Below are 25976 nucleotides of genomic sequence, written 5' to 3' on the forward strand. Positions count from 1 at the left end.
TGTTGATTTTTCCAATCCAAGAACATGGTATATCTCTTCATCTATTTGTATCATCTTTAATTTTTTTCATTAGTGTCTTATAATTTTCTGCATATGGGTCTTTTGTCTCCTTAGGTAGGTTTATTCCTAGATATTTTATTCTTTTTGTTGCAATGGTAAATGGGAGTGTTTTCTTAATTTCACTCTCAGATTTTTCATCATTAGTGTATAAGAATGCTAGAGATTTCTGTGCATTAATTTTGTATCCTGCTACTTTACCAAATTCATTGATTAGCTCTAGTAGTTTTCTGGTAGCATACTTAGGATTCTCTATGTATAGTATCATGTCATCTGCAAACAGTGACAGCTTTACTTCTTCTTTTCTGATTTGGATTCCTTTTATTTCTTTTTCTTCTCTGATTGCTGTGGCTAGAACTTCCAAACCTATGTTGAATAAGAGTGGTGAGAGTGGGCAACCTTGTCCTGTTCCTGATCTTAGTGGAAATGGTTTCAGTTTTTCACCATTGAGAATGATGCTGGCTGTGGGTTTGTCATATATGGCCTTTATTATGTTGAGGAAAGTTCCCTCTATGCCTACTTTCTGCAGGGTTTTTATCATAAATGGGTGTTGAATTTTGTCAAAAGCTTTCTCTGCATCTACTGAGATGATCATATGGTTTTTCTCCTTCAGTGGAGTAGATCTTAATGTCATAAAATTTAATGTTTTATGCAGGTGTTGACACTGTGATTTCTTATACTGCTGAGAGAATATCATACATTTTGTAGAGTGCTATTTTAATTTCCAAATCTTTCCAACTTATTTGCATTGGATACTAAAACCAAGTTTTCACTTTTGTCTAAAGTGGCAGACAAATTAACTCATGATTTTCTTCTCTTACAGGCGGAGGTTTGATCTACAGAATCCATCCCGAATGGATCGTAATGTTGAAATGTTTATGAACATTGAAAAAACATTGGTGCAGGTAACTCAGAAAGTTAGATTATTAAAATTTTTTTCCTTTAGTATACTTTCAGTGCTAAGATTGGCTTTATTAGATTGCCAAAAGATCAAAGGAAGAAAAGTTTTCTGAAATCTATCGTTGTATTATTTTTATGGGTTTTTGGGGATTAGAGCTACAAAGAATGACTAAAATTTGTCATTTATAGAATATTTTTTCTTAAACTTTTGGTAAAATAATTTATGATATTTTTCTTTATTAATTTCACCGAATCCATTATTTGAATCTTTCATATTTAATATAAGTATTCTCTCCTACTAGTCCCTTGTGTATACAGTCATTTTCTGTGTTTTGTTTTGGATTTGTTTCATGGTTGTACCATAAATATAAATCTTATTTCCCCAACTAGATTATAACCTGGAGAAGAGAACACTTAATTTTCTTCTTTTCTTTCTTAGTGTTTTTATTGATAGCTAATTTTTAGTGATCACTGAATAACCTTCCTGGGGAGAGGCAGCTGGCAATTCTGCTAGGTATTATCATTAACTTAATGCCTGAAACTTGTCTCACAGACTATTAACTTGGAGAAATAACTGAGTGGTTTTTGTTTTTTGGTTGATTTTTGGTGATAGTTTGGGGAGTTAATATGCATGTTTTAATCATTGCTATTTATAAGATTAGAAATGGGGGAAAAGAGCTATAATCCACAGTTTTGATATTTTAAGTAACTTAGATGATGAGCCAAAATGGGCATCCCTCCCCATGTATTCTCCCCCAACCTCCACCTCCCAGCTTAGGTGAAAATGCTACATTAGACTTAGACTGTTAAGGTAAGTTCAAGTAAATTGACTACAAGGATTAATTTATCATTATGGTACCTTAATGAAAAAGATAATGAATTTCTCTAGGTCACGAGTCTCAGCAGTGTTTTGTGCAGGTGTACCTAGCTGCAGAGAAGGGATCTGGGAATGGCATTAAGTGACCTGCTGAACACCTAGGTTTTATGTTGAAATAAGACTTTTACATTCTCTACCAAAGTACGTCTTCCTATTTTAAGCAGTATGGCTTTGAGTGCCAACTTTTGCCATTAGGGTAAATGCATAAATAATGTGACATTATTTCAAAACCAAAAGAATTTCAAAATCTGTTCTTTTATCCTCAGAGCAATTGTCTGACCAGACCCAACATCTACCTCATTCCAGACATTGATCTGAAGTTGGCTAACAAATTGAAAGATATAATCAAACGACATCAGGTAATATACATGGTCACTTCAGAAGCATTGTGTAGTATAAAATTCTTATGACTCTCAGCTATAATACCTTTTGATATCTGTATATATATATATATATATATATGCATTAAGTGAAAGTTTTCTCTCTTTTGGTTCTTACAGTACCAAGTTTTCTTCTCTTTCCACTCACCTCCAGTTCTTAGCCTAGAATAGCATTTTCCCCTAGCATTATTGAGATATAATTGACACATAACGTTGTGTAAATTTAAGATGTAGAGTGTGATGATTTGATACATGTATATGTCCTAGAGTAGCATTTAATAAAGTCATTGGTATGGATTCATCATAGTCTTACTATGAAATATGTTTATGTAGAGTTAAAGAGACCAGCATACTGTGCATCACCATAATTATAAAGTCAAACAGAGTGAGAGCTGGTGACATAGTTGTTGGTAGGAGGAGATCAAATATTACCTCAAGTAAACCTGCCTCCCCCCATTATATGTATTGTATTTATATTTGTACCTTTGAAAAACTGACTGGAAAATTCTGTTTTCCCCATAAGCTTACCTTGTCTTGGTTTACATGTACCAGTGCTATATTCTGTCATCTTCACCTCCTTTCTCTAACTTCATTTTAGGTGAAGACCTTGCATATTTATGCATGTGTAGGTCTGTGACTACATATGTGGCTAAACTGTAAGCAAACTTTTGTCATGGTAAAGTAGCTGAGGATACTCAGAAGATAATTTTTTGAAATATAATCATTTGACAGTTTTACCAATTCTTAGAATTATTTGAGAAGCCTCGTGAAATACCTTTTTTTCTGCTGTAAGAGAAATTGCTGGTTGAATTACGTTTTAGCATTTAGTAAAATATCTCCCAAGTTCTCAAAGCAAATATTTCTAATATTGGGTTGGCCAATAAGTTCATTCGGGTTTTTCGTAAGATGGTACAGAAAAACCCGAACGAACTTTTTGGCCAACCCAGTACTTCTTAAAATTGGAGATTTAGTACAATCTTTTTCCTACGTATAACATCTGTACCAAAGAGAAAGGTAATAGGATTGTGCCTTCAGTTCAAGCAGTCTGAAGTCCACTTCCTTTTTTTTTTTTTTTACTGGCATATGACTGAACAAATCACTTAACCTTTTCTCTTTTAGACTATCTCTTTATTGGAGTGACTGTCAAGTATAGCTTAATTACAGGTAGAATGTTAGAGGGCATAAGTGGAACAAGTTAACCAGCTGGTTGTTGATTTCAAGCTGAAATTATGTACTGTTATTGCTACCAAATCATCCTGGGAAAAGTTGATGTATTTTCCTACACTTTATACTGAACATTTATCGCTGTCATATTTCTTAAGAAATCTGACTTAGTGATTATTTTCTAGAGATAACCTCCAGTGATATATAAAGGTCTTCCCGGTTTCATAGAATGTTAGGGAAGAGATCCTAAAAGCTAATAATAATACCATTATTGAATACTGATGATCAGGCGTTTGCTCAGGTATTTAAAATGCATTAATAACTCCATTGATTGAGCACTTACAGTGTGCCTGTCACTGTTGTTAGCTCATTGTGTGTATTAACTTAGTCCTAACAAAATTCTTGTGAAATAGGTTTTATTGTTACCACTCTATTTCACAGAAGACACTGAAGCACAGAAAAATTAGATACTTGCCCATGTCATGTTAAGTAGTATATGGTGGAGCTAAGGTGCAAACCCAGGCCTGTCTGATGGACTCCAGAGGCCAAAGTCCTCAACAGTGTGCTCTTCGGACTGTTGCCTCGCACATTAGATGTTGACATCCCCTTTTCAGCCTCTCCTCTGGCTGTTAAAAGTGTGCTCAAACACTTCTAGTGATTAAGAATTCCTTGCCTTATTTGGTAGCTACTTCATCTTTATTTATTTATTTATTTTCTTAATCTTTAGATAGCCCTAAATATAAGAAGCTTAGAGTTTTCCTGCAGCTGAAAATAGCATTATTATGTTTTTCTAATTGTAGTATTTAGTAAATATTCATTGTCAAAGACAAAAATTAGGTAATATGTTAATTTGCTACTTACACCTGATTTTAAGACTTCTTATCATCCTTATGGTCTCTAGAATGAGCACTTTTGTGTCGGAATGACTTCCAAGTCATGTTCTAGACTGTATGTAGTATTTTAGCTGTGGCTTAGCTAGAACTTGACTTTAGCATTCTAACATTGACTTAACAGACACATACATACATGCTAGAGTGAAGTCAAATGTCCATCCTGTATGTATGTAGCCCTAGGTTATGTCTCATGGCCATAAACTTGCACTGATTTACTTCAAGTAATATTGATAATTTGTGATGACTTTGGAGTAACTTTCAGAATTAGTTGGAGGTATTCAAATTACTGATAAGGTTAGCCAGAGAGAGAGAGAGAGAGAGAGAGAGAGAGAGAGAGATACAAAGAGAATTAGCTGGGGACTTCCCTGGCCGTCCAGTGGTTGAGACTTTGCCTTCTGTGCAGGGGGTATGGGTTCGATGCCTGGTTCCGGGAGCTAAGATCCCACATGCCTCGCGGCCAAAAAACCAAAACATAAAAAACAGAAGCAATATTGTAAAAAAATCAATAAAGATTTTAAAAAAATGGTCCACATCAGAAAAAGTCTTTAAAAAAAAAAAGCAACAAAGAAAATTAGCTAAGAGGTATTTGTATTATTTTCCTATTCAACAATGTAAACTGTGTTTATGGATAATTTATTTTTGTTTTTTTCTTGTTAATCACCATCCCTTTCCTTGACTAAAAATAATGAAAATATTATAGTTTTAAAATACTGCTCTCAAAAAAATATAAAAAGTAGAATAATGCCTTTATAATTCTTAGGCAGTTTGCATCTGGCGAGACGTCTCATAGTTTGTTTGCCATATGTTTTATTTTTACATTACTTCTTCATTTGCTTTCCAGGGGACATTTACTGATGAGAAGTCAAAAGCTTCCCACCACATTTATCCGTATCCTTCCTCACAAGAGGATGGTAAGGTAGTTTTTGGTTATGAACTGATAAACTGATACTTTACTAGATTTTAAATTATCTTAGCAGAGGTTTGAACAATATAACCAGCTTTAAAAAAATAAGAGACTTTCAAATATTAAATAAATATCATAGATGATTTAAATTTATAGTTTTTTTTTTTTTTGCTGAGTTAGGCTTAGCAAACTAACTCTGTGATGTCTAGTTTTCTGATCATTAGACTTATTTCTTTGTCGGTAATCATTATCTGGGTGTTAAGTCTAGGCACGCCTTATACATTATATGTTAACTAAGTTTATGTTCGCTATATCTCTTGTGTTCTGAAAATTAAGAGAAATTGCAAGACAGAAGAACATCTCTTGGGAAGATTGGCTTACTGACTGTCTAAACAGGGCCCCTCAGCAATATTTTTTTAATTAATTAATTAATATTATTTATTTACTTTTTATTGGTCTCAGGCAACCAGCTCTTGGTTTCATTGAATTTCTCTAATGCTTTGCTCTTTTCTATTTGATTGATTGCCACTCTGATCTTTTATTTCCTTTCTGCTGCCTACTTTGGATTTAAGTGTTGTTTTTTTTTTTTTAATTAATTCATTTATTTTTGGCTGTGTTGGGTTTTCGTTGCTGTGCATGGGCTTTCTCTAGTTGTGGGGAGGGGGAGCTACTCTTTATTGAGGTGTGCAGGCTTCTCGTTGCGGTGGCTACTCTTGTTGCGGAGCACAGGCTCTAGATGCGTGGACTTCAGTAGTTGTGGCATGTGGGCTCAGTAGTTGTGGCTCATGGGCTCTAGAGCACAGGCTTAGCAGTTGTGGTGCATGGGCTTAGTTGCTCCGTGGCATGTGGGATCTTCCTGGACCAGAGCTCGAGCCCATGTCCACTGCATTGGCAGGCGGATTCTTAACCACTGCGCCACAGGGAAGCCCTCAGCAGTATTTTAGTTTGGTGAATTTATAATGGTTCAGATTCTGATCTTCAACTGTGCTGTCATAAAAGTTGATGTTGTCATTGGCCAGAGTTCATTAGATCTATGGAAACTGATTTGTGCTAAACATTCTTTTAAGGGTTGGAAAGTTGGGAAACAAACTATGAATTAACTAACAAGGTTAATTAATTTAGATTGAGAAATAGATCTCTTATAGGGATCAAGTCTTCTTGTAAGCACAACATATCTGTGTAGGATATCTGTATAAGAAGCCAAATTATATCAGATTTGAATGGCTAATTACCCGATGCTGAGTGTTTTTTTCCTGACCAGTGCAGTTTTGCTAGAAGTCAGTAACAAAAAGATTACGAGATAATCCCTGATGCTTGAAAATTAAGAAATATATTGCCATATAATCCTTGGGTCAAAGAAGAAATTACAGTGGAAATAGAATATCTTTGGAGCTGAATAATTATGAAGTGAATAATAAAGTACGAGAACATTAAATTTTGTAGGATGCAGCTGAAGCTGTGCCCAGAGGGAAATTTATATCTTTAAGTGCATATATTAGGAAAAGAGAAAGACTGAAAAATCAATGGTCCATAAGAAATTTATCTCAATAAATTAGAAAACAACAGCAAGTTAAACCTAAAGGAAGAAGGAAATAAATAGTAAAGATAAGTGCAAATCTTTATGAAGTAGAAAATATACAATAGCAAGGTGATCAGCAATCTCAGAAATGGTTCTTAGAAAAAACTAATAAGGCTGTTAAAGTCGTGCTGCAAATAAACGAGAAAAAGAGAAAGAATAATGTCAAGAATGGAAGGGGGACATCACTACAGATCCAACAGATATTACAAACAGTTGTAAGAGGTTAGGTTGCTTGCTTGCTTGTGTGTTTGGTGTCAAATCTAAGAAACTATTGCCTAATCCAGTGTCATGAAGTTTTATAACTGTCTTTTCTTCTAAGAGTTTTATAGTTTTAGCTGTGACATTTAAGTCTTTTCATCATCAGTTTTGTTGCTGAAAGCTTGATTTTATTTGTAACAGTCATAATTTTAGCTGATTATGATGCTTTTATAAAGTGTGAAACTTCACTCTGCCTTCAGTGTTTAATTGATGGTTTCTCAGATTTTATCCTGTTAGGTAATAGCAACTGGTTTCCACTAGATGGAGGTGGTGAATAGCTGTTTATGATAACCTTCTGTTGCTGGCTGACTCTTTTTCACTAATAAGGCTGGTATAAAACATGTAGGTTGTGAACTTTTTGAAAAAAAATTGCCTTTTAACAAAAGATGTGAACTGTAATTGTTACGTCTAGCTACTTAATGATTCCTTATTCATGCTGGTTTTGTTTTTCTCCTTTGTTTAGTACAGCCTTGATTACTATATACTAATGCTTGCTTGGTATTGCTATTAGTAGTAGAGTAATTATTAGGAGATAGCATTTAAATTTAAATTTTAATATATTGGAAGTTATTTTTTAATGTGAAATGTGATTCTTCACACTATAGGATTTACCTTAGAATAACTGGCTGTCAAGTAAATGTTGACTCTCAACGAAGCTCTGTGTTGGGCTCCGTACAGGTACTGTTTTAGATAAGTGTGCAGATGATAACAATACCAGCCACAATACATTACAAACCATGTTGTAAAACCCTTGCAAATGCGGTATACCTTTTATGAAGATTAGTTAAGTTTAAAATAAAAGGTGACATTTAAGATATTAGTAATATTTTGAGTATGGCATGCTAGAAGGGGGTACAAATTAAGCAAAAGCATAGAGGCAATAAATTATGAAATTTGAGGAAAAGCAAATGGCAAAGTTTGGCTGTGTGTCTTGGATAGTGGGAAATAAGTGGGTAGGTGAGAGGACCTGAGTCTGGTTTAAAGAGGCTTGTTTTTTATTTGGTGGATGAAGGAGAGGGTAGACAAATTTTGATGATTTTGGTGAAGAGAAGCATGCAACTATGGCTGTAGTAGGAAAATTTTCCTGGGAGCTGATTTCTGGGATATCAGATACAAGGAGACTGGTTAGAAAATAGGACCTATTGGGACGCTCTGAATTAAATTGCTGAGTGAGGGGGTATGTTAATCATTGGATGGGATAAATTCATGTATCAGGAGAGCAAAGGAGATAGGTGGTAAACCAGGATGGTCCATATCTTAACAGTCAAAGGAAAATAAGGAAAGGAAAGCATTTCTGAACAAATGAGGTGGGCAATGGAATTTTTCTACAAAGAAATCAAAGTGAAGCCTAAGACAGGGCATTTGGTCAGTCGAAATAATTTGGGAATGAAACCTTAGTAACTTGGAAATGAGAGCAAGTTGTGGAGTTGGTGGAGTATCGCTGGTTTCCCAGGATGTATGGCAGGGAAAAGAAAGTGGAGGATGGCACCCACCAGACGGTTTGGGTTTTGTCTTTCAGTGGTGGCTTTACAGTGTATTTCTGGGCAGAGCAAAAGTAAATTGAAGCACATAGTTGAGTTGAGACCTGGTAGGGATAAAGGGCTTGGTTTAAGAACATAGGTTGAATTACTGGTTTTAGCAGAAGGAATACCTAGTTCCTCAGAGAAGAAAATGAATGAAGAGAATTCTTAAAAATTGACATACTGTTTAGAAGAGGAAAACAGACTAAATCTTGTTCAAAATAAATTATTTAGATGGACAGATAAGTCCCTTCGGTTTTCTTATCTGTTCTTAATTCTTTTTTCTTTTTGTTCATCTGACTTGATAATTTTAAATGGCCAGGTTTTTAAAAATTTTTATTTTATATTGGAGTATAGGTGATTAACAATGTTGTGTTAGTTTCAGGTATACAGAAAAGTGATTAAGTTATACATATACATGTATCTTCAAATGACCAGTGTTTGAGTTTGCTGTTTGTTTCTTCTGATTGGCCAGGTCTGATGTTGAACCCCTCTAGAGAATTTTTCCGTTTTGTTATTATATTCTTCAACTCCAGAATTTCTGTTTGGTTCTTTTTTATAATTTCAGTCTGTTTATTGATGTTCTTAATATTGTTCATATATTGTTTTCCTAATTTTGTTTAGTTGTTTAACTGTGTTCTCTTGTAGTACCTTGAGCCTCTTTAAAACGGTTATTTTGAATTCGTCAGGTAATCAATCCATAGATCTTTGTTTTTTTAGGGTTGGCTTTTGAGATTCATTTTATTCCTTTGGGCCATTTTCCCTTTCTCTTTCTGTGTCTTGTTATTTTCTGCTGTGTTTATTTATTTGTTTGTTGGCTGCATTGGGTCTTCGTTGCGGTGCATGGGCTTCTCGTTGTGGTGGCTTCTGTTGTTGCAGAGCACGGCTCTAGGTGCACGAGCTTCAGTGTTTGTGGCACACGGGCTCAGTAGTCGTGGCTCGTGGGCTCTGGAGCACAGCCTCAATAGTTGTAGCACACGGGCTTAGCTGCTCCATGGCATGTGGGATCTTCCCGGACCAGGGCTCGAACCCACGTTCCCCGCGTTGGCAGGCAGATTCTTAACCACTGTACCACCACGGAAGTCCCTTCTACTGTGTTTGTTTTGTGCGTTTGAAAAAACAGCCACATCTCCCAGTGTTTATGGTCTGGCTTTGTAAAGGGGAAGACCTTCACCAATCAGCTCAGCTTGAGATCCTGGCATCCCTCAAACAATTTCTGAGCTTGAGTATGTAATTTCTCAGTTAGAGAGGTTTGCTGGTTCCTCTTTCAGGAATTTATAATCTCTTGCTCTCTCTAATGTCTGTCTGCTGTACCACAAGTTTGCTGTTGCTGCAACAAGCCACTGAGTGAACCCTCTTTGATCTCTGGGGTGCCCAGGCTTCCAGAGTATGCTGGTTCCCTATCAGCACTCTGAGTTAGTTAAGACAGAAACCTGTCCCTTGGGCAGCCCACCTAAAAGCCAGAACATTGGATGTTTGTTCCCTCTAATTTTTCCCTGCCAAGGAAGAAGTTGGGTTCTGTGTGCTTTCTCCTTATCACAGCAAGCTGAGCCAGCCATCAGTGCTACACTAAACCTCTGGGCTCTTTTTTCTTCTCTGTGACCACCACACATCCAAAATATGCCAGTTCCATTAGTGTTCCAAGTCAGGTGAGACAAACTAGTCCCTTGGCAGCCCCCTGAAAAGTAGGAATGTTGAACACAAATCCGCTCTTCTTTTCAGCCCAAGGGAGAAGCTGAGAGCTGAGCTTTTCCTCCTGATCCTGCTGAGCTCTGCTGGCTTGGGGGAATTGTAATTGTGGTTGATATGAAATGACTTTTCTTACTGTTTCAATGCAGCTGTTCTCGACTTTGAGCTTCCCTGGGGTAGTGTGACTTCTTAATTGGTTTCCGGGCTTTTTGGATGGTATATTTTTAAGTTGTCTCTGGTGGAACAAAATCTTAGCCTTCCTATCTGTCACTTTGCTGACATCACTTCCTGTGTGTTATTCCCTTTTATGGTCAAATAACATTCCATTGTATGAATATACTAATTTTTGTTTAGCCAATGGAAAGTTGATGGACATTTATTTATAATAATAATGCCATTCTGTTTATTTATGTATAAGTTATTGTGTGGACTTATGTTTCCAATTTTCTTATGTTTATACCTAGACAATGAATTGCTGAGTCATACTGGCAACTCTATGTTAAACATTTTGAGATACTGCCAACCTGTTTCCCATAGTGGTTGTACCATTTTACAGTCCCATCAGCATTGTGTGAATATACCAATTTTGCTATATCCTCATCAACACTTTTTATTTCCTGGTTTTTAATATTAGCCTTTCTAGTGAGTGTCAGACAGTATCTCTGTGATTTTGATTTGCATTTCTCTAATTGTTAATGAATTCCAAGTACCTTTGCATGTGCTTTTTGGACATTTGTATATCTTCTTTGGAGAAATGTCTATTCAGGTCCTTTGCCTATTTTTTGTTGGATTATTTGTCTTTTTATTGTTAGTTGCAAGAGCTGTTTATATATTCTGAGTTTGGACTACATTTTACTTGTAAAATTAAGGTTTTTTAAACTGATTCTATGTAACTTATTGTCATCTCCGGGAATAGTGTGAATTCACATCTCTAACTTTTAGTTATTTCCGCTACTGGGAAAATTTTCAAAGACAGTGTCACAATCTTTATAAAAGTCAACTGAAGAAAGGATAGATATCCTTTTTTCTTTACCTCCTAAAGCTGCACAACCTTTGAGATAGATTTTGTATTCTATGTAAAAGACAGCTCTTACTAGAGAGTCTCAGTATATTTTATTTATACAGAGCGAGTTCTGAAAGGCCCACTGGCCTTTTCACTTTTTCCTTGGCCATCTTGGGATATCAGGTTAAGGAACAGGGCTTGATTTCTTTCAAGATAGTTGAGCAGTTGGATACTTAAAAAGGGGCATAGGCATGTGGGCTTCATGGCTTTAGTCAGTGAAGGTGGGGCTATTTCATGTTGAAATTGGCAATGAGAAGCCAATTTTACTTGGCTGATTTCACTAGTTTTTCTATTTTGCTATTATGTGAGCTTCAGGGGGTTTACCTCATCATTTCCCTTTTAGTACTAGAAACAAGTTTTCTAAGCTAAATTTAGACTACCGAAGGAATCATAAGTACTGAAATGGAGATGTGATTCAACTGTGATTAAATCAACAAGAATCATGTGATTATATAAGTTTGCACCTATCTTTGGTAAGGAAACTTGAAATCAAAATACCTACATTATGTGATCATATTGTTTACACTCTTGTTGGGAGGACTATATTAACAGATAGGAAGTCTTTAAAGAATAATAAAAATAGTATTACTGTTAAACCTTTGATGTAGCACTATAAAGTGCTATAGGACACCAGAGAAAGTGGATCTGGAGGAAAAAGAGTCGTTGGTAAAACTTTCATCAAGGAGATGAAGCGTGACTTACACCTTGAACGATGTGTAGTAATTGCAGAGCTTCACAGAAAAAGTGAGGAGAGGTTCTGTATGGGAAATGAGGCAGTAAAGAATATAGTGATACTGATTTGAATGGATCTGGAGACAAATAGGCAGGTGGATGGGAGGGGAGAGTATTTTAAATACTAAAGTAGACAGTTGGTTTTGTCAAGAGCGATGGATAATAGGCCTAGAATCTAGTAAGTCCGAATACACGGCTGAAAACTTCCCCTTAGTATGGCAGATAACATTCAATTAGGAGGAAAGATATTTGGGAGGAGCTTAATAGCAAACCAAAAACTCTAGGTAAAAGTTAAGTCTAAGTAATAGTTTATTCATTTGTTTTGTCAGGTTGACTAAAGTTTTTTCTTTTTCCCTTTCAGAAGAGTGGTTGAGACCTGTGATGAGAAAAGACAAGCAGGTGTTAGTGCATTGGGGGTTTTACCCAGACAGGTAATGTTGATATGTCCTTACATCTGGTATAAAGAGTTTTGTCAGTGCAGGCCAGAGTTATTTATATATAGTTTCGCTTTCTGAATAGCGACAATTTTGTTGATTTGTTTCAGTCATTGAACTCACTTCTTTTGAGTATTCTCTTGCTGACTTTCTTATTTATTAAGTTACGGAGTTCAATGAAGTCACAGGCTTTATTTATCTTAAACTGATATGTTTGCTGTGTTTGCCAAAACAGTCCTTCAGTATGGTATTAGACTGCTAATTTAGATTTGTTTCCTTTAAGAAATGAATTTTTTTTCTGGGTATTTTATGACTGGTTAGTTTTATTTTATTTATTTATTTATTTTTAAATACTTAGGCCATTCTATTACGGTTGAAATTATTTTATGTCTAAAATGAAGTATATATCATAACTCATACCGTGTTTCAGTATCCAAATGTGCATAAAGAATATTATAAACAAGAACAAATGTCAGTAAAAATGGTGGTTCTTGTTTAATTAAAATTATGCCTGCATAGGGGGCATTTAGGAATAAGGATAACCTTTCATGTACTTCACCTTCTTAAACCTACAGTAGAGCTGTTTAAGTGTTCATTTCACTATTTTCAAGTGGAGAGACTCTCCATTGTGGGTTTTTCATGTCAGACCAGTCTTCTTTCATCTGTATCCTCATCCACTTCTAGCCTTACCGTATTATTGGAAGCAAATCCCAAACATATCATTTCAATATTTCAATAATAAGTATTTCAGTATGTATTTCTGAAAGATAAGGACTCATTAAAAAAAAAGCACAATACCACTGTCAAACCTAAAAAATTTAACAATTCCTTAATGTCAAATATCAAGTCATTGTTGTCATGTGATATATTTGATTGATTGATAAGATTGATATTTGTTGGAATTAGATTTAAACACATCTTGTGATTAGTTGATATGTTTCTTAAGTATTTTTCAGTTTATAGGTTCTCCCTGTGGGGAAGCCCACCCCTCCTTACAGTGTATTACTTAAGAAACCAGGTTGTTTGTCCTGCAGAGTTTACCACAGTGTGGAATTTTTTATGGCATCACTGTGGTGTTTTTGAACATGTTTCTCCATTCTCTGGCGTTGATCAGAGTCTATTTCAGGTTAGGGAAGGAACAAGACTTGCATAGGTGTGTGTTCTTCATCAGGAGACATATAATGTCTGGTTATGTGTTGTTTTGAAGTTAATCTATTTGAGTGACTTTCTTTTACTTATAAATATATTTTTTGAGGAAGAAATACATCTTTAGATATCTTCATATTTTTAAGAATATATTCACAGTTTTCATACAAGTTGACTTAATTAGAACCAAATCAAGTCAGCTTGCTTATCAACCTTTTTTGAACCATAATTGACCACTTTACATGAACACATCTTTACATGAACTAACATTTTTTTTTTAATTAGTAATATTTAAGTAAATGCTTTCTAGAGAACATTTCTTATTTCGAGGCTTTAGGTATTCATGGCACTATTAAACTTTTCAGTATCATAGGAACTATTACAGGAACTCATCTTGCCTTTGAAACACTTCGGTGGAAACTCAAATTTATGACAAACTACATAAAGTATAGGATTGAAATGAATTTTATAGTAACACATTATAAGACATGTTAGCTTGTTTGCTAGCCTTTTATGTATCAGATAAACTATAATGGCTGGCTCATGTCCTGCCTTGTTAGTTCACTTTCTTAACTATAGTTTGTGCCCTTACTTCTTATTGTAACATTTTCTTGTCAAGACTTAAATATAAGGTTTTTAATTTTTTTACTCACCATTGCAGTCTTTACCTGGAATAGTTAATTAATTAGCAAAGGAACTTTTTTTCACCAGCTCATGTTTAAATGTTCCTGGAAAACTTACCAGAGTGCTGTTAATAGGTCTGTTGAGCTGTACTTGTTCCAAATGCTTTTCAGCTGACTTCTGAGAAGTGGCTAAAGGAAACCAATGCTTGTTACTATACTTATATTTCATTTAGATATCACTTAGCTTTATAATAATTTATTGGCCAGTATAGGAGCATTGATAAAGTTTTAATTTGGTAGGTAATTTTATGCTTATTTCAAAATTGTGGAGTAGGGGGAGTGATTTATATTAGTGAGTTGGATTTCACTGATAAGAGAACCATTGAGCAAAGATACGTGAAGATAGGAGGGACTGAGCTAGATGGATATCTGGGTAATGAGGAGCATATGTAAAGGGCATGATTTGGCCACCGTCTGATATTCAAAGCATACCACTAAAGCCCATGTGGGTCGAATATAACATGAGTGAGGGGAGAGTACTAGGAGATGAGGTCATAGGACCAGATCATGAAGCCTTGGCAAACCACTGTACGGATTTTGACTTTAACTCTGAGTTCGGTGGGAGCTGGAAGGTTTTGAACAGTGAATGATGTGGACTGACTTAGTTTTTTTAAAGGATTGCTCTGGTTGCTATGTGAAAAATGGACTCCCAGCGGCTTTGGGTCAACATGGAACGGTGAGAAGTTATTACATCCTAGACATATTTTGAAGGTGGAAGTGGTAGAAGTTGTTGATAGTTTGATTATAGGATGTAATTGAGAGTGAAGTCAAGGATATCTTTTTTTTTTTTTTTTTTTTTTTTTTTGCGGTACGCAGGCCTCTCACTGTTGTGGCCTCTCCCGTTGCGTAGCGCAGGCTCGGTGGCCATGGCTCACGGGCCTAGCCGCTTCGTGGCATGTGGGATCTTCCCGGACCAGGGCACGAACCTGTGTCCCCTGCATCGGCAGGAGGACTCTCAACCACTGTGCCACCAGGGAAGCCCATGTCAAGGATATCGTGCAAGGATTTTGTCCAGAACAACTGGAAAAGTGGAATTGGCATTTCCTGAGAGGAGGATGATTGGCTAGATCACATTGTTGGAGTTGGGATGGCATTATATTTTGAATTTTGAGTGTATCAGTATTGGGTTTGAAAGCTTTATTAGACATGTAATGAGAGATGTGGAATTGGCAGTTGAATTTATGAGTGCAGAATTCAGAGAATAGGGCAGGTATGAGATTTCAAGTCATCTTGAAGGCATAGAACTGCATGAAATGATCATCAAGAGAATGAATAGGTAAGAGGATTGTTCCAAAAACTGAAACTTGGGGCCTTCCAGTGTTGAAGAGGTTTGGGAGGAGAGGAGAAACTGGCAGTGGAGACTGAAGAGAGAGGCTTGTGACTAGAAGGAATGCCAGATGATAGTACTGTCTTAGAGGACAAATAAGGGAAATGCTTTGAGGAGTGATCAACATGTTGAAATCCTGTGGACTGAGGCTTTTAAACTTTGGGTTTTACGATGTGAAGGTTACTGTAGACCTCTGCAGAAGAGATTTCTTGTCAGTGTTAGAGACAAAAGTATGTGATAATTTGCTATTACTGGATCCTAATAGTATTTCTAAAATGTATTTTTACCTCTTGATCAATGTCTTTTTAGTGAATGAATTTGGGTTCTAATTTGTTTTTCCTTTTTTCATTTTCTTTACAGCTATGATACTTGGGTCCATAGTAATGATGTTGATGTGGAAATTGAAGATCCACCAATTCCAGAAAAGCCATGGAAGGTGAAAGTTCCTTTTTAAAACAAAATTTATTCTTAAAAAAAAAATTTATTCTTACATAACTTAATAGCCCTTCTTAGCTGTTCTCAACAGCAGTGTTTTAAAGAGATACAGAATGATGATTCTTCCTTTCTTGTCATCCTATTAAGAGATACCTATGGTCATGAAGACCTCATTATCCAGGTCTTAGATCAGATATCTGCAGTGATGTTTGAGGAGACCCCAAATGAAAGTTAGATTGTGGTTTGAGATAGTTGAGAGTGTTAGGAGTGGAGTTGAACATCGTTGATGATGTCATTTAGGAAGGCTGGAAGCAGTGCCTGTGTGGCTTTTATTATGATACAGACAGACTTCTCTTACTAATCATTTCTATTATAATGGTTTCAACTTTTAACGTGGAAATAATTTTGAAAGTGCAGGAATAATACAAAACAAAGTACTGTTTTATACTCTTATTCTAGATTCCCGTTGTTAATTATTATTTTAAAAAATATTTATATATTCATTTTTATTTGGTTGTGCCAGGTCTTAGTTGTGGCTCGTGGGCTCCTTAGTTGCAGCACTTGGGCTCCTTAGTTGCGGCATGTGAGCTCCTTAGTTGTGGAATGCAAACTCTTAGTTAGCGGCATGCGTGTGGGATCTAGTTCCCTGACCAGGCATTGAAACCGGGCCCCCAGCATTGGGAGCGCAGAGTCTTAACCACTGCACCACCAGGGAAGTCCCCCCTGTTGTTAATTATTGAAATAATTTATTACCTGATACAGGGCCCATATTCCATTTTCACCAGTTGTCCCACTGATATAATAAGCTTTATACCTAGTTTTTCCCCGATCCAGGATCCAGTTCAGGATCACACACTGCATTTAGTTGTCACATCTCTTTAGTCTACTTTAATCTGGAACTTTCAGCCCTTCTTTTTTCTTCTATGACATTGGCATTTTTGAAATATATAGGTCAGTTGTTGTTGTTTTAGAATGTCCCTGCATTTTAGTTCGTGTATTTCCTTCTTATTATTTTCAGGCTATGTATTTTTGGCTGCAGTACTCCATAACTAATATTGTGTCCTTCTCAGTGCATCATATTGGCAGCCTCATATTATCCATTTTTCCCATTATGGCTCATAGTTTGATCATTTGTGAAGGTACTGTCTGCCTTGTTTTCCCACTGTAACATTACCATTTTTCTCATTGACATTTAAAATATTTTATAGGGAAATACTTTGAGACTACATAAATATACTCTTCTGCATTGAATTTGTGTCTGAAGGTTTGCTCATCCATTAATAATTTCTGTGACTGAATTAAGTTATTACTGGTGCTTTTCTAATTCTGTCCATTCCATCTGTGCTTGCAGTTGGCATTTTGCAGCAGGGACAAACTTTCCCTTCTCCCTTTATGTGTGTCTGTGGTCTATGCATTCACAAAGCAGTGACATTACTACCATTCTTCATTTTGATGAATTATCTAAATTTGGCCAGAGGGAACACCTTTAAGCCGCCTCCTGTGACCTTTTGGCATTATTTGATGCATTTTTGTGTACCTCCTACTTTCTGGGACAAAAAGATGTTCCAAACTCCTTTTTTTTCTTTTTTAAAATTTATTTATTTAATTTTTGTTTATTTTTGGCTGCGTTAGGTCTTCGTTGCTGCGCGCGAGCTTTCTCTAGTTGTGGTGAGTGGTGGCTACTCTTTGTTGCAGTGTGTGGGCTTCTCCTTGGGCTCCAGGTGCACGGGCTTCAGCGGTTGTGGCTCGCAGGCTCAGTAGTTGTGGTGCACGGGCTTAGTTGTTCCACGGCATGTGGGAATCTTCCCGGACCACGGCTTGAACCCGTGTCCCCTGCATTGGCAGGCAGATTCTTAACCACTGCGCCACCAGGGAAGCCCCCCAAACTCCTTTGTAAGTTTCCCATCCCAGTCCTGGAATCAGTATTTTTACAGGGAGCTCTGCTCCTTTCCATGGGTGATTTTACATGATTTTTATTGACTTTTATATCGTGTAAGGAGCATTTAAATTGGATCAAAATGTTAGATTTTAGACCTGGTTCAACCTATTTCTAATTGTGTGACTTTCAGAAAGACAGCCTTTGAGCTTTAGATTCTGTATGAGGAAAATGGGATTAACCAAAATTAGTCTTTTTTAAAAAAAAAAAAACTCTTTATTTGGAAATAACTTCAAACTTACAGAAAAGTTTCAAGAAAAAGAATAGTACATGGCATACCTGTATACATTTATCCAGATTTGCCTGTTAACATTTTACTCCCATTTTGATTTATCATTTATAGTCTATATCTGTTTATAAATATGTTTTTCCTGAATCATTTGAGATAAAGATGCATATATAATGGGCCTTTACTCCAGTAAGTGTGTGTTTACTAGGAATAAGAAATTCTCATACATAAGCACAGTAATCAAGTTCATTAAATTTAACATTGACACAATATTTTAGTCTACTATCCATATTCCAGTGTTGCCGCTTGACCCAGTAATTTTTTTAAAATTAATTTTTATTGGAGGAGTGTTGATTTACAGTGTTGTGTTAGTTTCTGCTGTACAGCAAAGTGAATCAGTTACACATAGACATATATCTACTCTTTTTAGACTCTGTTCCCATATAGGTCATTACAGAGTATTGAGTAAAGTTCCTTGTGCTATACAGTAGGTTCTTATTAGTTTTCTGTTTTATATATAGTAGTGTGTATATGTCAATTCCAATCTCCCAATTTATGCCCCCCCCCCCCCCCCCGCTTTCCTCTTGGTAACCATAAGTTTGTTTTCTACATCGGTGACTCTATTTCTGTTTTCTGAATAGGTTCATTTGTACCATTTTTTTAGATTCCACACATAAGTGATATCATATGATATGTTTGTCTTTCTCTGACTTACTTCACTCAGTATGACAATCTCTAGATCCATCCATGTTGCTGCGAATGGCATTATTTCATTCTTTTTTATGGCTGAGTAGTATTCCATTGTATGTATGTACCACATCTTCTTTATCCATTTCTCCGTCAGTGGACATTTAATTGCTTCCATGTCCTGGCTGTTGTGAATAGTGCTGCAATGAACATTGGGGTACATATATCTTTTCGAATTATGGTTTTCTCTGGATATATGCCCAGGAGTGGGATTGTTAGATCATATGGTAGTTCTATTTTTAGTTTTTTAAGGAACCTCCATACTGTTCTCCATAGTAGCTGTACCAATTTACATTCCTACCCACCGTGTAGGAGGGTTCCCTTTTCTCCACATTCTCTCCAGCATTTATTGTTTGTAGATTTTTTGATGATGGCCTTTCTGACTCGTGTGAGGTGATACCTCATTATAGTTTTGATTTGCATTTCTCTGATAATTAGTGATGTTGAACATCTTTTCATGTGCTTTTTGTCCATCTGAATGTCTTCTTTGGAGAAATGTCTATTTAGATCTTCTGCCCATTTTTGGGGCTTTTTTTTTTTTTGACATAGAGCTACATGAGCTGTTTGTATATTTTGGAGGTTAATCCCTTGTCGGTCACTCGCATGCAGATTTTTTTTCTCCCATTCTGTGGGTTGTCTTTTTGTTTTGCTTATGGTTTCCTTTACTATGCAAAAGCTTTTAAGTTTAATTAGGTCCCATTTGTTTAATTTTGTTTTTGTTTTCATTACTCAAGGAGATGTATCCAAAAAGATCTTGCTGCAATTTATATTGGAGAGTTTTTCTGCCTGTGTTTTCCTCTTAAGAGTTTTATAGTACCCAGTCTTACATTTAAGTCTTTAATCCATTTTGATTAAAATGTTTTTTATAACATTTTTGGGGGAATTCCTTGGCAGTCCAGTGGTTAGGACTTGGAGCTTTCAATGCTGGGGCCAGGTTCAATCCCTGATTGGGGAACTAAGATCCCATGTGCTGCACAGCCGAAACAAAACAAAAAACCCCATTTTTTCCCTATTACATAATTCTGTCTAATACCAGCTGTTGAATTCCTCTGTCATATCGCTTTAGTTTCCTTTCATCTGTAACATTACCACATTGTTTCCTTGCCTTTTACGATGTTTTTGAATTTCAAAAGAATACTTCTCATTTGGAATTTCTGATCTTTCCTGGTGGTTGATTCAGTCTGTGCAGTCTACTTAGAATGCTGCATGAGTGATGTGTCCTTCTCAGGGCATCATATTGGCAGGCATGCTGTGTCCATCTGCTCCTCACAGGTGATCTTTTAAAAAAAAAAAAATTTATTTATTTATTTGACTGTGCCAGGCCTTAGTTGCAGCACGTGGGATCTTCGTTGTGTCATGTGGGATCTTTAGTTTTGGCATGTGAACTCTTAGTTGCGGCATGTGGGATTTAGTTCCCTGACCAGGGATCGAACCCAGGCCCTGTACATTGGGAGCATGGAGTCTTAACCACTGGACCACCAGGGAAGTCCCTCCTCACTGGTGATCTTAATCACCCAGTTAAGGTGTTCTGTGATGGCTCCACTGTATGGTTACTTTTCCCCTCCATTTGCAACTTACAAACAATGTGTGAAAGATTCTTTAGACCATGGAGATATACTCCTTCTCATCAAAATCCTCCCTCTGTCACCCAGGTTTAGCATCCACTTAGAATTCTTGCCTGAACCAGTCTTTTCTTTGTTGATTACACAGCAATACTTTTCCACTCCAGCCCTTCCCTCCACATTTACCAGTTGGCTTTCGGAGTTCTCCTGTAAACAAGAGCCCTTCCTTTTCCCTCTTTTACTTATTTATTTATCTGTCTGTTGTCAGTGTGAATTCGTGGAATTGTAATTTTTCAGTGGTCAGTAATTCATTACTTCAGTATTTTGTGCTGAAGTTTCATATTTGGCCACTGGGAGCCCCTTCAGGCTGGCTTGTCATCCTTGTTGTTTTTTTTTTTTTTTTTAAGATTTTTTTGATGTGGACCATTTTAAAAGTCTTTATTGAATTTGTTACAGTATTGCTTCTGTTTTATGTTTTGTTTTTTTTGGCCATGAGGCATGTGGGATCTTAGCTCCCTAACCAGGGATCGAACCCACACCCCCTGCATTGGAAGGCGAAGTTTTAACCGCTTGACCACCAGGGAAGTCCTTGGCTTGTCATCCTTGTGACAAGCACTTGTCATTTTTGAGCACCTCCTTTAGGTCATAGCAGGATGTTCCAGGTTCATTTAGTACCTTCCATTCCTCATGCCTAGAATCAGCTGTTTCTCTGAGGCGCTCTCATTTCTTTCAGTAAGAAAAGGTATTAGAGACCAAGATCTGGGTACAGGTATGCTCAGTGCTACTGAAGTATCTTTGCTTCTAGGTCCTTTCTATTCAGAGCTATTATGTATCTGTAAACTCAAATGCAGACAATAGATGAGTACACATATACATGCATATACACATAATATATATATATTAGAAATAATGAGGCCATAATGATACCTCCAGTTCTAATCTGTCCCCACAGTGTTCCTTTTTGCCCTCCCCTACTCCATATTTATATGTCTCTTCTTCCAAGAGTAAGAATCTTGGCTCCCAGCATCGACACATTTACCCAGTTCATGAGTACGTTCAAATTAGTTTCAGAATTGCTTTGCCCCTGCCACTACCATAAACAAAAATACTAAAAGAGTTCAAGATATGTTTGTGGTTCTCCTGCTCCCCAGCCCTGCCCAAGACTGAGGGTGTATTATATATTGACAAATAGTGTGTTCATGAGTTACCTGGATGAACCTTTTTCCCCCTCCCCTTCAGTGTGGTTGTTACTTATTTGAAGTATTGTTAGGTTTATTTCTTTCAGTTTGTTTTCAGTTTTGGTGTTTCCTCTCCCTCTTCCCATCCAAGCTGATTTAATTTTATATATATTTATTTTTTAAGATTTATTTATTATTTATTTAACTTATTTATTTTTGCCTGCGTCAGGTCTTAGTTGCCACACGCAGGGTCATAATTGCGGTGCGCAGGCTCTTCGTTGTGGTGTGCGGGTTTTCTCTTCTCTAGTTGTGGCACACAGGCTCCAGGGTAGGTGGGCCCCGTAGTTGTGGCGTGTGGGTTCCAGAGCGCATGGACTCTGTAATTTGCGGCATGCGGGCTCTAGTTGAGGCGCGTGAGCTCAGTAGTTGTGGCACGCGGGGCTTAGTTGCCCTGCGACATGTGGGATCTTAGTTTCCTGACCAGTGATCAAACCTGCGTCACCTGCATTGTAAGTCAGATTCTTTACCACTGGACCACCAGGGATCTCCCTAGTTTTATATTTTGAATATGTAGAATTCTAATGTGCTTTCAAAAAGTGTATGCTTCCAAAAAATGTATACTTCTCATGAGTTCGTTCTACTCCCATCTCCCCATTCCTTGTAGAATAAACTTACTGTTTTCTGGCTTATCCTTCCTGTGTTTCTTTTTGCCAAAATATGTAGGTGTTTGCATATTTTTTAATTTCCCTCTTTTTTTTTTTAACATCTTTATTGGAGTATTATTTCCCTCTTTTATACTTTGCCTTTTCTGCTTAATCTTTCCTGGAAACTCTTGGTGGTCATACCTTCACAGTGCTCCATTATACTTGGAAATGTGAATAGTTGCCATTATTTTAGAATTATAGACAGCTGCAATAAATAACCTTGTGCCGTATGTATTGTCTTATTTCTTTAAGGTGTATGGTCAAGGTACATTTCTAGAATTAGAGTTGCTGTGTTGAGGAGTAAATGAAAATACATAGTTTTGTTAGATTCGTGCCTCTACCATGGGAGTCTGCACCATTTTGAATTCTTGTAAACAGTGAAGCCAGAGTGCCTCTTCCCTCATAGCCTCACCAAGAGAGTGTATGTTGTCAAGTGTTTGAATTTTTGCAAATCCTGATATGTGAGAAATGGTATCCATGTTAATTTTAATTTGGTATCTCTTTTTGTGAGTGAAGTTGAACATCTTTTTATATTTTCAAGGGTCTTTTTAAATGTTTTTTTTTAAATTTTTTTCTCATTTTTCGGTAATTTTTTTCTGTTGTCTCCTAGAGTAATAAAAGTTCTTTAAATGTTTAGAGTATATTGCAAATATTCAGTTGTATTTTTTACTTTAGTTGTGGTGGGGATTTTTTGTAGTTTTGAATTGAAGTATAGTTGATTTACAGTGTTGTGCCAATCTCTACAGCAAAGGGACCCAGTTATACACATAGAGACATTCTTTTCTTTTTTTAAAAATTAATTTATTTATTTTTGGCTATGTTGTGTCTCCATTGCTGCACGCGGGCTTTCTCTCGTTGAGGCAAGCAGGGGTTACTCTTCGTTGCGGTGTGCGGGCTTCTCATTGAGGTGGCTTCTCTTGTTGCGGAGCACGGGCTCTAGGTGCACAGGCTCAGTATTTGTGGCTTGCGGGCTCAGTAGTTGTGGCACGCGGGCTCAGTAGCTGTGGCACGCGGGCTGTAGAGCACAGGCTCAGTAGTTGTGGCGCACGGGCTTAGTTGCTCCGCGGCATGTGGGATCTTCCCAGACCAGGGCTCGAACCCGTGTCCCCTGCATTGGCAGGCGGGTTCTTAACCGCCGTGCCACCAGGGAAGTCCGGGAAATGTTAACTTTTAAAATCCGGCCTTTCTTTGTTAGAAATAAACTTTTTTGCTTGACTACAGAAAAATTTTTAACCATTCTTTTTGTGTCTCCATGTATGGGTTACAAATAAGTGCTGAATCCTCATTTAGAGTGCCAGTGCAACAGTTGTTCCCTTGTGTGATGTTTCTGTGATTTTCACACCCACTCTCCCCCTCATTCCTGGGTATAATTTATTGGAATGACAAATTCTTATAAGGAATGAGGCAACTGATAGCATTTCTTTGTCTTGTTTTTAGGAAAATAGAATGACTTTAAAAAATTATTTATTTATTTGGCTGTGTTGGGTCTTTGTTGCTGCGTGCAGGCTTTCTCTAGTTGTGGCGAGTGGGGGCCACTCTTCGTTGCAGTGTGCGTGCTTCTCATTGCAGTGGCTTCTCTTGTTGCGGAGCACGGGCTCCAGGTGAGCAGGCTTCAGTAGTTGTGGTGCATGGGCTCAGTAGCTGTGGCTCGTGGGCTCTAGGGCACAGGCTCAGTAGTTGTGGTGCACGGGCTTAGCTGCTCCGCAGCATGTGGGATCTTCCCAGGCCAGGGCTAGAACCCATGTCCCCTGCATTGGCAGGCGGATTCTTAACCATGCATCACTAGGGAAGTCCCTAGAATGACTTTTAAAGGGAAATACAATAGCTAAAGAATGCCCACCTTGCAATAAAAGCAATTACAAATACTTTAAATCAGTGGTTTTCAAACTTTGTTGATCATGTATGTCCAAGAAAGCAAAATTAGGAACTACTTACTTTTAAAATATATATATATATATATTTATTTTTTTATTTTATTTTTGGCTGTGTCGGGTCTTAGTTGTGGCATGTGGCATCTGTATTGCGACGTGTGGAATCTTTTGTCGCGACATCCGGGCTTCTCTCTAGTTGGGGCTCGTGAGCTCCAGAGCGCATGGGTTCTGCGGTTGCGGCCTGCTGGCTCTCTAGTTGTGGCTCATGTGCTCAGTAGTTGCAGTGCACGGGGTTAGTTGCCCTGCAGCATGTAGGATCTTAGTTCCCTGACCAGGGATTGAACCCACGTTCCCTGCATTGAAAGGCGGATTTTTAACCACTGGACCACCAGGGAAGTCCCCTACTTTCTTTTACGTTTAGTTAACATATAAAATTTTTCACTAGAAATTTAAATAGTTACTGAGTACGTGGAATCTTTCATGTTCATTTATTTTTTTGCTTTTATGTTTGTATTTACAAACTAAATTAAAAAAAAATTTTTTTTAACTTTTTAGTTTATATTGGAGTATAGCCGATTAACAATGTTGTGATAGTTTCAGGTGCACAGCAAAGGGACTTAGCCATACATATATACATGTATCCATTCTCCCCCAGACTCCCCTCCCATCTAGGCTGCCACATAATATTGAGCATAGTTCCCTGTGCTATACAGTAGGTCCTTGTTGGTTATCCTTTTTAAATTAATTTATCATATTTAAATACTTTTTCTTAATGTATCCTATGAAATCTAAATTCCAATTTGTGCTCACTGTTATCCATTTTAAGAATAAATGCATATGCTTTTCGTTAAAAGTCAAGTGTGTTATATACTTTATTTTTCTTCTTGAACTTGCATTTTTATTTTACCTTCGAGAGAATATAATCCTAATATAATACTTTTTAATGCTTGAAGATCTTATCCCTGAAACCTAGAGAAAAGGAGCTAACTAAGCATGTCTTTAGTCAGAAAATTTGAACTGGAATTTTATTTTCTCTATTATTGTATAAAACAATGCTTATGTATTGTTTTGTTCTAGAGGAAATGTGATTGCTATGAGAAAGCACTTAATTTAAAATGTTAAATTGTGGATATTAATATTTATTAAATATGAATAAAAAAACGGATCACAGTTTTAAAAAACACGTGTGTACTTTCCACTCTCATAAAGAACATTACCATTACCTTTGATGCATTCCATGTTCATCCTTTGGCCTGCCCACTCAGAGCTAACCGTTATTCTAAGTGTTTTTTTGTCTTTTTTATGCAGTTTTACTGCGCACACACACACACACACAGAACTACACAAATCCTGTTTTAGTTTTCACGTTTAAAAAGCTTTAATATCAGTGTAATCGTATTGTATTTTTTCGTGAGTTGCCTTTTTGTTCAGCACTGTTCATCTATAGTATATAGCAATACAAGTAATCTTGTGTATGCATATGTCACAATATATCCATTGTAATGTAGGTGGGTGTGGTAGTTTCTCCTTTAAGGTACTATGAAAAATGTTACTTTGAACTTTCCTGAACATCTTTTGTGTTTGTTCATAATGGAATTGCTGGATCTCAGGAAATGCAAACATTCACTCTTTCTAAACAATGCCGTATTGTTTACAAATGGTTGTAAAAATTTATTTTGCTAAGGGTGTATAAGTTTTCTGGATGCTC

The 25976-nt window shown here is 36.8% G+C and overlaps 1 protein-coding gene across 5 annotated transcripts in view; it reads left to right on the forward strand.

The window, feature by feature from the left end:
• Positions 1 to 25976, forward strand: part of SMARCC1 (SWI/SNF related BAF chromatin remodeling complex subunit C1) — a 183114-nt gene that overhangs the window by 38160 nt on the left and 118978 nt on the right. For 4 of the 5 annotated variants that reach the window (XR_008615791.1, XM_007101242.4, XM_007101243.4 and 1 more), the window contains exons 4-8: positions 881 to 962; positions 2101 to 2193; positions 5113 to 5182; positions 12378 to 12447; positions 15967 to 16042. Coding sequence is in view for 4 of the 5 variants with exons in the window: in XM_007101242.4 (XP_007101304.1) it covers positions 881 to 962; positions 2101 to 2193; positions 5113 to 5182; positions 12378 to 12447; positions 15967 to 16042 (391 nt within the window). In the remaining variant the exon portion in view is untranslated. Of the gene's footprint in view, positions 1 to 880; positions 963 to 2100; positions 2194 to 5112; positions 5183 to 11955; positions 12029 to 12377; positions 12448 to 15966; positions 16043 to 25976 lie in introns of those variants that run through there. The other variant, XM_028479624.2, reaches the window with a different exon arrangement.

This window comes from Physeter macrocephalus, chromosome 18, assembly GCF_002837175.3.
Source record: "Physeter macrocephalus isolate SW-GA chromosome 18, ASM283717v5, whole genome shotgun sequence".
Taxonomy (NCBI): Eukaryota; Metazoa; Chordata; class Mammalia; order Artiodactyla; family Physeteridae; genus Physeter; species Physeter macrocephalus.